This window comes from Abramis brama (genome assembly GCF_963993115.1).
Source record: "Abramis brama genome assembly, chromosome: 16".
Taxonomy (NCBI): Eukaryota; Metazoa; Chordata; class Actinopteri; order Cypriniformes; family Leuciscidae; genus Abramis; species Abramis brama.
Genome location: NC_139978.1, coordinates 31905233 through 31919480, shown reverse-complemented (window position 1 = coordinate 31919480; position 14248 = coordinate 31905233). Strand labels below are relative to the sequence as shown.

General features: G+C 37.3%; 1 protein-coding gene across 1 annotated transcript; it reads left to right on the top strand.

Moving 5' to 3' along the window:
- Positions 1-769: 769 nt before the first annotated feature.
- slc35a2 (solute carrier family 35 member 2) lies at positions 770-14191 on the top strand. The gene is made up of 5 exons (XM_084086397.1): positions 770-1038; positions 2579-2761; positions 4945-5096; positions 5311-6005; positions 12174-14191. The coding sequence occupies exons 1-5, from the start codon at positions 957-959 to the stop codon at positions 12205-12207; spliced, it is 1146 nt and encodes a 381-aa protein (XP_083942523.1). The 5' UTR covers positions 770-956; the 3' UTR covers positions 12208-14191.
- The last annotated feature ends 57 nt before the right edge of the window (positions 14192-14248 follow it).

Sequence of the window (14248 nt, the reverse complement as noted above, 5' to 3'; positions counted from 1 at the left end):
CCACTATATTTCTGTCAAGGTCCTTGAGTAGAAAGTAGTAACGTCAGTCAGGGGATGATTTTGGTTTGGAAATGAAAGTCGGGTTGACGTCAAAACCCGACGTCAGATTTACGTTAGAACCTGACGTCGGAACGTTGGATTTTGGTTGGAAATGAAAGTCGGGTTGACATCAAAGCCAAAAAACTAAGCCAAGGGCACTATTTGAGGGAACACCCATTTGGGTGTCCGAAACCATTGTAGACGTTATTGAGTGCACTTATTCAATCTCATATTCAATCCCACTACTGGAACTGTGTTCTAGAAATAAATGTGATATTGATATGAGGGTAGGCAGGCATAGATTCAGAGGCATAAGGTACTGTAAGTATTACATTCAACAATGCAACAATAATAAAACAATGCATTGACATTTACTTTTTACTTTTGATACTTAAGTACTTTTAAAAACGAGTACTTCTGTACTTTTACTTAAGTAAGAATCGGTCTTTACAACTTTTACTTGTAACGGAGTAATATTTGACCAATAGTATCTGTACTTTCACTCAAGTAAGGAAGTTGTGTACTTTGTCCACCTCTGCTTCAAAGTGCATATTGCAGAATGCAATGCTATTGCTAATACCATAGTAATTTTGAAGTACTTTTTATGCCACTTCTTTGATTCGAGGCTGCCCGCGGGCGGCGCTAATACGTTTCCGTAGTTCAGATCGCGATAGAGCGAAGAAGAAGAGCGTGAGCGCGTGTGATTGGTCGAGGCTCTCGCGAACGGCTACAGGAAGTGATTGTGTGCTTGGGGACGTCAACACTTTTCCTCGAGCACCTCTGATCATTCCGACCTTATTCACCGCATATGTGAGCTGTTTCATGGAGCAGCGGTGGGGAAATTATCATCAAGCTCTGTAACCAATACAGATCGAGGGGATCGTGTGAGTCTGTGGGCAGAATTAAGTTCATGTTCGATGATGATGATGGCAGCACCAGACAATGAAAGTCCACACAAAAGCACTGAGGATAAAACATCATCCCGCAGACAGAATGAAGGTAAAACAACAACATAACAACATCTTCAGTATGCTATCTCTCTGATTCAAACACCTGCCTGTTTAAGGACTCTGCTTTGGCTGTCAGATCAAATGCAATGAAGTATTAAAAATGTAACATGGTGACCATAGTTACCTACCCAAATTCCATGGTTACCACATCCTACTATCATATTACCATGTGTTTTGGACATACGCCATTAGAGTGTTTGAAGTACAATGTAAATAACATGGACCATGGTATCTGAATATAGGACTATTGCTGTTTGATACTATCACTTACAAAAATGTACCAGTATCTTGGAGGATGTACATGAGTTTGACAATCATTCAGGAATTTAGCAAAGTGCCATGGTATTACCATCTGATATCACTGTAGCATGGTAGTACCGTCACAGTATTGTTTGTAAAAGTTAGCGTAAGAATATTCAAATAAGGAAACATCAAGATCAAAATACATGTTTTGTCATCTCTCTGCTTTTTAACCCTGTATGAATTATAAAATCACAAAGGCAAACAATATCTATTTTTTTGTTTTACTAAAAACAAAAATATAATCACTCCCAATTTACTTTGAGAGTGTTGCACATTTGTCCATTGCAACAATATAGTTTCATGAACAAACATTAAAAAATTAAAGTTAGTTAATGCATTTGGTATCATGAACTAACTAAGGTTAATTCTGTTAATTTCTACACAATTAACTATTTATTATGAACAAATATGAATAAACAATTCTGTATTTTTAATTCAACAATGTACATTAATAAAACTTGTAATAGTTGGTTCATACCTAATGCATTAACTAATGTTAACTAATTGCCTGATTTTTCGCACCAATTTCTCTGCCATTGAAACATCTGTGAATGTGTAAAAATGCCACAGTAACAGAACTCTACATTGTAATAGATGGCATGCATAAAAAGGGATAATCGTGGCAGTGGTTTGCTCTTGTAAAGCTCTTTGAATTTCCTCAGACAGTGTGAAAACTCCAATGTCATCTTGCAGACAAAAGCTCTTTTCATGTGTCTTAATGAGTTTTGACAGCGTGGCAGAAGGTGTGTGTTATACATCATGACATTCTTTACAAAAAAATTAAAACTGGCAAAACAGGATCACGTTTTCACAGTTCCTGTTCGTCGTGTCTATAGAAACTGTCTATAGTTTATTTTTTTGCCTTTATTTCTGTCTTTCATCTTGTCTTCTCACATTTGAATCCAATTTTAGTTCGATAATTGTGTAGTTTTGGCCATTTAGTATCCAGTAATGTGTCAGTGAACTGCATTAATATGTTTCTACACGCAGTGTGGTGTGAATGAATGAAGTGTCTGTAAGCAGGGTGTTGGCACCGGACTGAGCAAACACTGGCCCAGTGTTGACATGTATAGGTGTGTCCTAACTGGAAATATAAGCTAAACATTGACTAGCATTCAGAAAAGTGAAATGCTGACGTCAGTGTTCAGATCCATTTCCAGTTTCACGCTTTCAGTGAAAAACCTGCTTTTTGTTGACCCAAATATTCTCGTGCTTGTCTCTTGCAGTCAACAAGAAGTTGAAGTACATCAGTTTGGCGATTCTGGTGATCCAGAATGCATCGCTCATCCTCAGCATCCGCTACGTGCGGACGTTGCCGGGAGATCATTTCTTCGCCACATCAGCCGTAGTGATGGCAGAAGTTCTTAAAGTCTTCACCTGTCTGGTCATCATCATGATAGAGAAGAGAGGTGCGTTCACTGGAGTTGTGGCCTGTTACGTGTAGAATATGTCTTAAAGGGATTGTTCACCCAAAAATGACAACTCTCTCTTACTCACCCTCATGTCGTTCCAAACCCGTTCATCTTCGGAATACAAATGAAGATATTTTTAAAGAAATCTGTGAGAGATTTCTGTCCTTCCATTGACAGCTACAAAAAGTTCATAAAGACATCGCAAAACTAATCCATTTGAATCGAGTCCAAATTTTCTGAAGAGACTCGATCGCTTTATATGATGAACAGATTTAGTCAGTGGAGGCACAGAAATCTTTTAGATTTCAGGCTGAGTAATTGAATCAATTTGTTTCATTTTTGGGTGAACTAATAACCCTTTAAGTTCAAAGATGGTTCTAACAAGATTAATGTCTTATCTCACAATACTTTTCGTGTTGAGCAATATTGATGTTGATTATTATTTTAAATAAATGCCATTTTGATATTCTGTTTTATGCAATGACACTCATATCATACATGTTAGGGATAGTTCACCCAAAAATGAAAATTAGCCCATGATTTACTCACCTTCAAGCCACCCTAGGTGTATATGACATTCTTCTTTCAGACGAATACAATCGGAGTTATATAAAAAAAATGTCCTGGCTCTTCCAAGCTTTATAATGGGAGTGAATGGGTGTATGTCTTTGGAAGTCCATCAAAGCGCATCCATTCATGATTAAAGTGCTCGACACGGGTTAATAAAGGTCTTCTAAAGCGAAGCGTTAGTGTAAGAAAAATATCCATATTTAAAACTCTATCGACTAAAATAACTAGCTTCCGACAGACAGCCGTACGCATCGATTTACGCCAAAAGAGTAACCCTTGAACTTGACGCACAACGTAATGACGTGGTTGCCCAGCCCTGTTTGTTTGAACCGCGAGAGGCGGCAATTGCCGTCATTACGTTGTGCATCAAGTTCAAGTGTACTAACAAAAAAAACACCACTTCTACTATTATTATTAGGGCTGCATCTAACGATTATTTTTGTTGTCGATTAATCTATCCATTATTTCTTCGATTAGTCGACTAATCTAACGATTATTTTTACGATTAATCTAATGGTTATTTTTGGGATTAGCCGATTTATCCATTGGCAAACTTTCCAATAAATAATAATAACAACAACAATATATCAGCTGTAGTGCATCTGTATATTATTTTAACATGAAATCTATGGATGACAAAAAAATTGTATTTCAGAAAGGGTAATTGTCATTTTATTATGAAATATGCGAACAGGAAGCATTTCGTCACCTTCCTAAAATAATTGCCTAAGTCTTTTTTAAGGTTTCAGGTTTCTCAGTGCTTTAGTCGTTTGTTTTTAAAGTCTACATTAGAGACCTGCGCCGCGCGGGACGGATTTCTCCCTTAATAATTCCTAAAATGCTAAAATGCTGACATCTCAGTTCATCGCGATCTCACAAATCTCTGTTATTATCAGTGAAACTGGCTGCACAATGAATCTTTCATAATATCTACAATTTGTTTGTTATAATCAGATGATTTGCCAGTATGCAGAATTCAGCACTGAACAAAAAGATTCTATTTTAAATGCATCTGATTGGCCATTGCGTTCAAGAAATCAACACATATGTCTGTGATTGGCTACACTGTTCAACGCTGCAAACATGTTATAAATAGAGACTCTGGCCTGTAAATCGTTTCTATTTTGTTTTAGTTGTTCTTGTTGCTTTTGTGCAACAGATAAATGAAAATTTATTTGTTTTTAGATGTTAACTTTATAGATATTTCTATTTTGTGGGAGTCCCGCGAATCGTTTTATTCTCCCTCAACCAGCACACACACGAGTGCATTACCGCCCGCGTCCGCACTTGGCCATCAGAACTAACTGTATATTCCCGCGCCGCACTCTGTTGCGTTGGGTCCCGCGGGAGTGCAGGTCTCTAGTCTACATGTGCATACACACCTTTTAAAAAAATGGCACATGCACTGAAAGCTTCGCGGGAGCGGGAGCAGAAGCCGCCATTACTCGACATTTAAACGTAAATAATTAATGTGACGCGTCGACGCATTTCATGCGTATCGACGTATTTTCATAGTCGACGTAATCGATGACGTCGACGCGTCGTTGCGGCCCTACAGCAGTATGTCTGATAACAACGTGTCTCTTCTCATTTTATTTGTGTAAATGCAGGTAATGTGAAGTCCTTCGTATGGTTGTTGTATGACTCTATATTCATCCAGTATTCGGACACACTGAAGTTAGCAGTTCCGTCACTCATCTACACTTTACAAAACAACCTGCAGTATGTGGCCATTTCCAATTTACCAGCAGCCACTTTCCAGGTAAGACTTCTCCACAATTTATTTATTTGTGTGTGTGTGCATATATATGTATATCTGTATATATATGAAATAAAGTTTAATGATATGAAAATATGTAAACTAAACAAACATTTAGTTTTCTCACCCCAAAACATGTTATGTTTAGTAAAAACAAAGTTGTCAGTGTAGATTTGAAACTTACAGAAGGCTGCAATGATTCATTTCGTTTTTGTAGGTCACATATCAGCTGAAGATCTTGACCACAGCGTTGTTTTCAGTGCTCATGCTGCGGAAGAGTCTGTCTAAAATCCAGTGGATCTCACTAGTGCTGCTGTTCGCCGGTGTGGCGATCGTCCAGGTGGAGCAGGAGAGTGGAAAACAGAAGGAGGCTTTGACCGGCACCAACCAGAACTACTTCAAGGGCTTGGTGTCCGTGATCGTCTCGTGCTTGTCCTCCGGGTTTGCCGGCGTTTACTTCGAGAAGATCTTGAAGGGCAGCTCTGCCTCGGTGTGGATGAGAAACATCCAGCTCGGGATCTTCGGGACTCTTTTGGGTCTCCTCGGCATGTGGTGGAACGATGGCGCCGCCATTGCTGAGAAAGGCTTCCTGTTCGGATACACTCCCCTCGTGTGGGGCGTCATTTTCAACCAGGCGTTCGGCGGCCTTCTGGTGGCTGTTGTCGTAAAATACGCAGACAATATTCTCAAAGGCTTCGCCACCTCGTTTTCCATCATCGTGTCCACGATCACGTCCGTCTACCTCTTCGGCTTCCACGTGGACCTGATATTCACGCTGGGCGCGGGATTGGTCATAGGCGCCGTCTATATGTACAGTCTCCCCAAACCAAACACCAGCACTTCCAGCACCAGCACATCTTCACCCAGCCACAGCAACGGAAGAGACTCGGAGCTGGATGCTTTCCTTCCAAAGTCAGTGCTGGTGAAATGAAATGAGCCACCTTATCTGTGTCCCCTTCCATTAATCGCTCTTTACCTCTCTCGTGGAAGTCCTAACTCTCTCCTCTTTCTCATTTCTCTCTGCTGCTGTGGGTTTGGGTGCTTCTGTGAACACGTCTAGGCCAGATTAATTCTTTAATTTGGAAAGCACAAACCAGAGAGACGTAGACTTAGTTTTCACTGTTTTCAGTGTTTTTTTAAATACCAAAAACAAGCAGTGGCATTTTTCACCTGGGATATCTGTTGAAACTCTTTCTAACATCTTCACCTCCCTTCCCTGTTTGCCTTAAACAGCATTTTCCTGTTAGACAACTCGATCTCGGGGGAAGAAGACGTGAAGCAGGATTTGGGCTGGATTGACTTGAAATCTAATGGAGGAAACTCACAAAACCTGTAACTTCCACTTTTCCACTTCCACAAGAGCAAAAAAACAAAGCCTATTAAGTGCTAAAACAAATGATTGCATTGTGAAAATTAAGCATATTTAACTTTCAAATTTCAAAATCAACATGAATTAACTTCTCTTTAAAATAAATAAATAAATTTAAATAGTATATATTTTTTGCACTTTATGCAAATTTAGAAAAGGAATGTGTTTATTTGTTGTGAAAACAAAGCAAAAGTCACAATCTTAATGGTCCACATAACACACATAGGCTTAATGTTCTTCACACAAAATATAATTGATCAAGTTCCTCTAATTTCTATCATTGTGATTTTGGTGTGAAATTTACCCAAGTATCATCTCGACAGGTTTTGTGAGATTCACCCAAAGCTTCTTCTACATGCTAAGTACTTCGCCCCGAATCATTGTCTCGTGTAAATAGAGAAAAAGAAAAATAATGGTTGAGAAAAGCTGTTTGAATGTGTGCCATGTTTAAAGCATGGCAATACCTCATGGCAACACCTCTTAGGTTTGTACAGTGGCAAGGAGCTTGTTTCACTCGTATCTGTAGCAGTAATGTGGCACTTTGTCGTCTGCGTGTCGGCTTTGGTTTCATGCTGGGTGATTTGGGCTGATATAGTCGAGGAATCAGATCAAGGGAAGCTTTTAAAATCAGCTTGCAGGGAATTATAATATAATTTACATCAATCTCAAACATTTTTCTCTGCAAGTCCTCCTTACCCATAATCAATGTGTTAAGCGATGCCATACAGGGCATGTCTGAAAATGAGCTTGAGCTCCATTAATGCTATTAAAATGTGTTTTAATATGCTTGAACTCGAAATATTTGACGGACAATCACTTAACACATTGTTTCCATGTGGATTCTTGCTTTACCACCCTCGGCATTTTCAGCTCACAGCTCTTTACTGTTCAGGAAACTGATTAACATGGTCATTTTCTAACCAAATGGCACCTTAGTGAAAGCTCTTTTGTTTGCTTTGTGTGTGCAAATGCCTGCGTCTCTATGTGAGGGGGACTAGTTTTGCTTAACCAACAACTGGTTAATGCTGTGCCTTTCTCAATCAACTTGTGACTGAATGGTAACTATATATGTTAATATAGTTCTTACACTGTACATAATATCAAAATAATATCTTCTTTTTATGATGCAAAAAAGTCAAGATTTGTGGATTTATCTTATGTTATGTATTGTACAAACAATTTTGTGCACATATTTGATACAAATATGCCAAAACTGTTCTCAGTAAATCCCCACGCACCTCAAGAGAACGTCCTGATATAAAATGAATGTTTTATTTCCGTTTTTTTTTTTGCAGTAGGAAATATGCTCACCAGAGCACATATGGAAATTTGGTCAACAGGTGAAGGATCATATTGGGGAAACATATTGTGGTGGTTTGGTAAAGAGGCTTTTGTTGCTCTTTAAAAGGGTTTAATATGCATGTCAGAATTCATATTAGCTTAAAAGAACTGGGTTAAGTGCTGTAAAGTAGATTTTAATTCATTGTTTTGGGTGAAGAAATGATGGCCGCAGTGTTTGTTTACTTTCTTTGGTGGTTCATAAGCACTAATTGACTTTTTTAAGTCAACTTGAAATCAGAATTAGCTCTGTTTACTTTATTACATGCTGGTGGTCTTAATGTGCATAAATTATCTGTGCACATTATTTCTAAGAAAGAAATGTTTGTTGTATCTAAATATAAAGTTTTCCCCATCCTCAAAATTGCTTTCTATGGAAGCTTGTTTCTGCCACAGAATAAAAAAGGTAATTGCAACTTTTTATCTCACAATTCTGACTTTTTTTCCCCTTGCAATTCTGACTTTATAACACGCAATTGCAAGTTTATATCTCGCAATTCTGAGAAAAAACTCAACATGAAACAAGCTTCCATAGCTGTCCTTTTTGCCAGTTGTTAATGTAGAAGTTTAAAGGATGCTTAATGTTAATGTAATGAATAATGCTACAATAACAGCAAATAGAAATTTACATTAAAAACTTCCCATTATATGTAATACCTGCTTTCCCGATGAAACCAATACCTTTTATGATGGTAAAAAGGCTCGTGAATAACGTTTCATGTTGATTTTAATTCAGAAATTGTGATATTACTAGTTCCCTTCAGCTTTAAAGTTGATAGTCTAGATCTTAAACCCCATCATGGGATTGTTTTTAGAGACTTTTTCAGAAACTAATGAGCCGAGAGTGGCCTCAGGCAGCTAAAGTGATTTTTGTGTGTGTGTGTGTGCGGTAAAATATATGTTATCTAGATATGATTGTGTCTGTGTCTGTGTGTGTGTGTGTTTGGGTATGAGAGAATTTACTTACAAGCCATTTTATGACACAAAATCATGTAAGTCTTTCATATTTGTTTATGAGAGATTATTATGATGGTGTTTGACATGATGGCCTTGAAAGATATATCATCATAAATATTAATAAGGGTCACAAAAGATAGAAGCATTTTCAGTGAATCACAAAGAAACAAGTACAATGTGAACTGAAAATTTGTATTTGTTTTCTTTTGTATGTTCGGCTCATTGGTGAATAGATCTGATTTTAAAGAACTTGAGCTGAAAGCGATCGCATGTACAAAAATATGAAACGTTGCACATGTCCAGTTGAGATTTGTTCAATTTTGTGTTCTGTGACAACTGTTAACACCTCATCATTGCAGAAAGACTGCACAGATTTCATCATCACAGCTGATCAATCAAGGACGGCCTCTGTTAAGCCCTGTCTCTGGCACTATGATCTATATTGTAAATAGTCTGTGAAGAGTTGAAGTACAGCCCCTGCTGGCTAATTTCTTATAGTGGCCTCTTTCTTGAGGCTGACAATAAACATCGAATAGAGAATAGAGTTTCTGTTTCTTATATGAGCTTCAAAATTTTATCTTTCTTGTGTGTGCATGTGTGTGTATAATCCCAGTGTAGACTTGAGAACTAAGCGAATACATGAAAACGTAATTATATTTCACCTGAAAATTAAAGCAAAAACAAATGTTTTTTTTTGTTTGCATGGAAAAATATGAAGACTATTTTTAGGATTTTTTTTAGTTAAAGCAATAATTTACTGACAGTTAGTTTCATTGCTGTGATTAAGGTAATATATCTGGATTTTCCACTTTGGGGTTTTTGAGGTTTAGTTACTTTCTTCTTTAGTGATTCTCATTTCTGTAGTTTAGTCATCTTTACGCTAAAATAGTTACAGTGAGGAAAATAAGTATTTGAACACCCTGCTATTTTGCAAGTTCTCCCACTTAGAAATCATGGAGGGGTCTGAAATTGTCATCGTAGGTGCATGTCCACTGTGAGAGACATAATCTAAATAAAAAATCCAGAAATCACAATGTATGATTTTTTAACTATTTATTTGTATGATACAGCTGCAAATAAGTATTTGAACACCTGAGAAAATCAATGTTAATATTTGGTACAGTAGCCTTTGTTTGCAATTACAGAGGTCAAACGTTTGCTGTAATTTTTCACCAGGTTTGCACACACTGCAGGAGGGATTTTGGCCCACTCCTCCACACAGATCTTCTCTAGATCAGTCAGGTTTCTGGGCTGTCGCTGAGAAACACGGAGTTTGAGCTCCCTCCAAAGATTCTCTATTGGGTTTAGGTCTGGAGACTGGCTAGGCCACGCCAGAACCTTGATATGCTTCTTACAGAGCCACTCCTTGGTTATCCTGGCTGTGTGCTTCGGGTCATTGTCATGTTGGAAGTCCCAGCCTCGACCCATCTTCAATGCTCTAACTGAGGGAAGGAGGTTGTTCCCCAAAATCTCGCAATACATGGCCCCGGTCATCCTCTCCTTAATACAGTGCAGTCGCCCTGTCCCATGTGCAGAAAAACACCCCCAAAGCATGATGCTACCACCCCCATGCTTCACAGTAGGGATGGTGTTCTTGGGATGGTACTCATCATTCTTCTTCCTCCAAACACGTTTAGTGGAATTATGAGCAAAAAGTTCTATTTTGGTCTCATCTGACCACATGACTTTCTCCCATGACTCCTCTGGATCATCCAAATGGTCATTGGCAAACTTAAGATGGGCCTTGACATGTGCTGGTTTAAGCAGGGGAACCTTCCGTGCCATGCATGATTTCAAACCATGACGTCTTAGTGTATTACCAACAGTATCCTTGGAAACGGTGGTCCCAGCTCTTTTCAGGTCATTGACCAGCTCCTCCCGTGTAGTTCTGGGCTGATTTCTCACCTTTCTTAGGATCATTGAGACCCCACGAGGTGAGATCTTGCATGGAGCCCCAGTCCGGGGGAGATTGACAGTCATGTTTAGCTTCTTCCATTTTCTAATGATTGCTCCAACAGTGGACCTTTTTTCACCAAGCTGCTTGGCAATTTCCCCTATCCCCTTTCCAGCCTTGTGGAGGTGTACAATTTTGTCTCTAGTGTCTTTGGACAGCTCTTTGGTCTTGGCCATGTTAGTAGTTGGATTCTTACTGATTGTATGGGGTGGACAGGTGTCTTTATGCAGCTAACAACATCAAACAGGTGCATCTAATTTAGGATAATAAATGGAGTGGAGGTGGACATTTTAAAGGCAGACTAACAGGTCTTTGAGGGTCAGAATTCTAGCTGATAGACAGGTGTTCAAATACTTATTTGCAGCTGTATCATACAAAGAAATAGTTAAAAAATCATATATTGTGATTTCTGGATTTTTTTTTTTTTTAGATTATGTCTCTATGTCTCTTATCATGCACCTACGATGACAATTTCAGACCCTTCCATGATTTCCAAGTGGGAGAACTTGCAAAATAGCAGGGTGTTCAAATACTTATTTTCCTCACTGTATGTAATATTTAATTTACTCTGCATAAATTAAATGCAGTAAAACAAATGCTACCCTGATGCATAAATATTAATAGTTAATAAATGAGAATTAGTTGATCATGGACTTCTCATGATTTGCTGATTGAGCTTTTCATACATCAAACTACTTTACTACAAAATACTCCCACTTTACCTGTAAATACAGTTTAAAATAATTTAACAGGCTTTTTATGGCACATGCTGACATAAAAAGTATAACCAGAACAGGTTATTAGAGGTGATTTTGCTTAATTTCTGCACGAGCATAACTAACCACTAACTGATCTCTTGCATAATAATGTTAATGCACCCCTTAAACTGCATGGCCAAAGTATGAGAAAACTTGAACACCACATCCATATGTAGTATGGACTTATTGAACTTTTAATTTCATAACCATTGTTATTAATTAGGCAGTCGGTCCTCCCTTGAAGCTTTCATCTTTATGGATTTGCATTAGGGATGTTGTCATGCTGGAACAGAAAACGGCACCATTATATTATTGTATTGTCCTTTTATCGATTCTTTGTTCCTGTTAGTAATGGGCGTCGTTCAAATAGCCAAATCTGTTCATTACAAAAGTGTCTCCACATACTTTCAGTCATGTAGTAATGAGAATTTCTACCAGATACCTTTAAAATATGAGCACAACTCGAATATACATTTCACAAAGGATCAATGTGAGATCGGGTATTTACTTCGGCATGGCTGTATGATATTCAAGAATGCATTACATGTATAAAAACAAGCAAACACTGATAAATATGTATGTTTATATAATGTTAAAGTACACATACAGTATAGTGGAGAAATGCATTACACCATATTATTTCTCTGTTTCTCTTTAACTGTACAATTAATGTGTCCTTTCTCTCTCTTTTCTGTTACCATTAGTCCCAAGGCCCCAGGAAAGAAGAAAGGAAATTGACAAAAACATGATACATGAGAAGAGATGATGAGAACACACTGTGCCTACAGGTCCAACACTCCTGCCCTATTTCCAAAGGAAAAGATGAGGGTTATGTTTCAAGTGCCTTTTTATGCTCACAATATTCACTCCGTTACAAGTGATCGTACTTCTAAACTAAACTGTGCTGACTATGAAACCTCATATTTATACTGATACCTCACTATCACTAATGTTATGCATTTGATATTGTCATCGATTGAAGGTGTAATATTAATGTAAACTGGGAATTTTTATGTTTTGTATGCTGAAACTGGAAAAGTACTTTTTTCAGTGGCCTCATCAAATTGAGAATTCAGAAGCTGCTGCCTTATTATGAAATATTTTCTTTCTTCTCTTATTGTAGTTTTGCTTTTTTACTAATAAGTGCTTTAAGTGTAATAAGTGGGAAGTGGGGGGTAAAAAAAAAAACCTTTCATCGCAATAAGTGTAGGCTATTGTGATGTCAAAACATTTGGTAGCTAACTAAACATTTTATTTTATTTTATTAAGTTTAGTGACAACGTTACCATGTTTACATGGTGCAATGACTGGTAGGCTTCTGCTTTTAATATTGCTTGATACAATTTTTACAATTTCAATTCAATTCAATTCTTGTGGTTTGATTCCGATATTTATTCAATATCGATTCAGTTGGATAAATAGTACAGAAGATAGGCTACATGTTAATTTTTCTCAAGAAAGAAATTCTCACATAATGGCTACAGAAAGCCCTGTCAGCTGGTATTATTAAAGGTTAAAAATAACAACTCAAATGTAAATGCGGTTAAAATAAATATAATGCGTTTTTTTATAATAACGACTTTATATTATTTTAATGATATAAGTAAAAATATAATAAATATGTAATATAGAGAAAAAATTTTTTTTAGCTAACTAACGTGCTATGGTCATTAAATGGCTTTCCTGAGGTAAATGTAAGGTTATGTGACAGCTGTTTTATTGACCTCTTTCCGCGGTTGAAAAACACTGATTGATCGATATTATGTGAGGCATAACATTCCGATAAGTTGTACTGTATCTTTCAACATACCTATTATTGTTTATTCGTGTTTATTTACTATTAACTAGTAAAGAGAGATGATCGGTTCACGTGCCGCTTGAACTGAGGCGCTACAGTGATCTGTCACATTTAAAAGCGCCAAAACGGTAGGCCTATTTATTGTTTGAATTTCGTAATAAAATTGACAGAATTTGAGAGCTGAGAATTAGTTTCATGATATGAAAAGGAACGTCTTGTCTGTCGGTGTCAGTGTCCTCTGCGTGAGAAAATGGATGTGTGGCGTGAGAGCGTGTGAAAAGTGAGAGTTGCCAGCTCTGCTTTGTGTATTAGTGCCTTTAACATTTCAGCTGTGCTATGTGTGACAGAGTTTCAAATATACTTTAAATAATCAAGCAAAATTTTCTTTCTCCACAGTGCACTTCAGAAACTCAATTTCACGTTGTATTATCATGTTATATATATGCCAATGAACTTTAGTTCAACTCTTTAGAGTACAAAAACTGCATTTCTGATCTAAACATATTGTGAATGCATATCACCGTGCTGTACAAGTTTTGTTTTCAAATATCTATTCTAGATTATTTTTTATTATTATTGGCTGAGCAGCAGTAAAATGTGACTGAATTGCAGTGGGCATATTTCAACCTTGTAAACATACAGTTGCCTTACCATTTCACAATCCAAGTGAGGGGACCTAAAACTAAATGTTTAATCATTTCAGAAGATTAATCAATATAATTGTTGTATTTGTGTTTGGAATAAACATGGTTTTGAATGTGATTTGCCTTGTTGATATTAATACAAAATGATGTTATAATATTGTCAGCTTGAGTGGGTTTAACCCCAAAATCCCTGGTCTAATTTTCCCCACATTTATCACCTGATATGATCTTTGAATCTGGCAAGAATTCCTCGATTAAGGTGTAATTTTTCAACAGAACAGTTTACATTTTAAAGAGAGCATTTGAGTGAATTAAACGACTCTTTGAAATTGATTTG

Excerpts from the sequence above, each read along its gene's own strand:
- slc35a2 (XM_084086397.1), top strand. The coding sequence starts at position 957 with ATGATGATGATGGCAGCACCAGACAATGAAAGTCCACACAAAAGCACT. Across the intron at positions 1,039-2,578 it reads ATCCCGCAGACAGAATGAAG|TCAACAAGAAGTTGAAGTAC; the intron begins GTAAAACAACAA and ends TGTCTCTTGCAG. Across the intron at positions 2,762-4,944 it reads CATCATGATAGAGAAGAGAG|GTAATGTGAAGTCCTTCGTA; the intron begins GTGCGTTCACTG and ends GTGTAAATGCAG.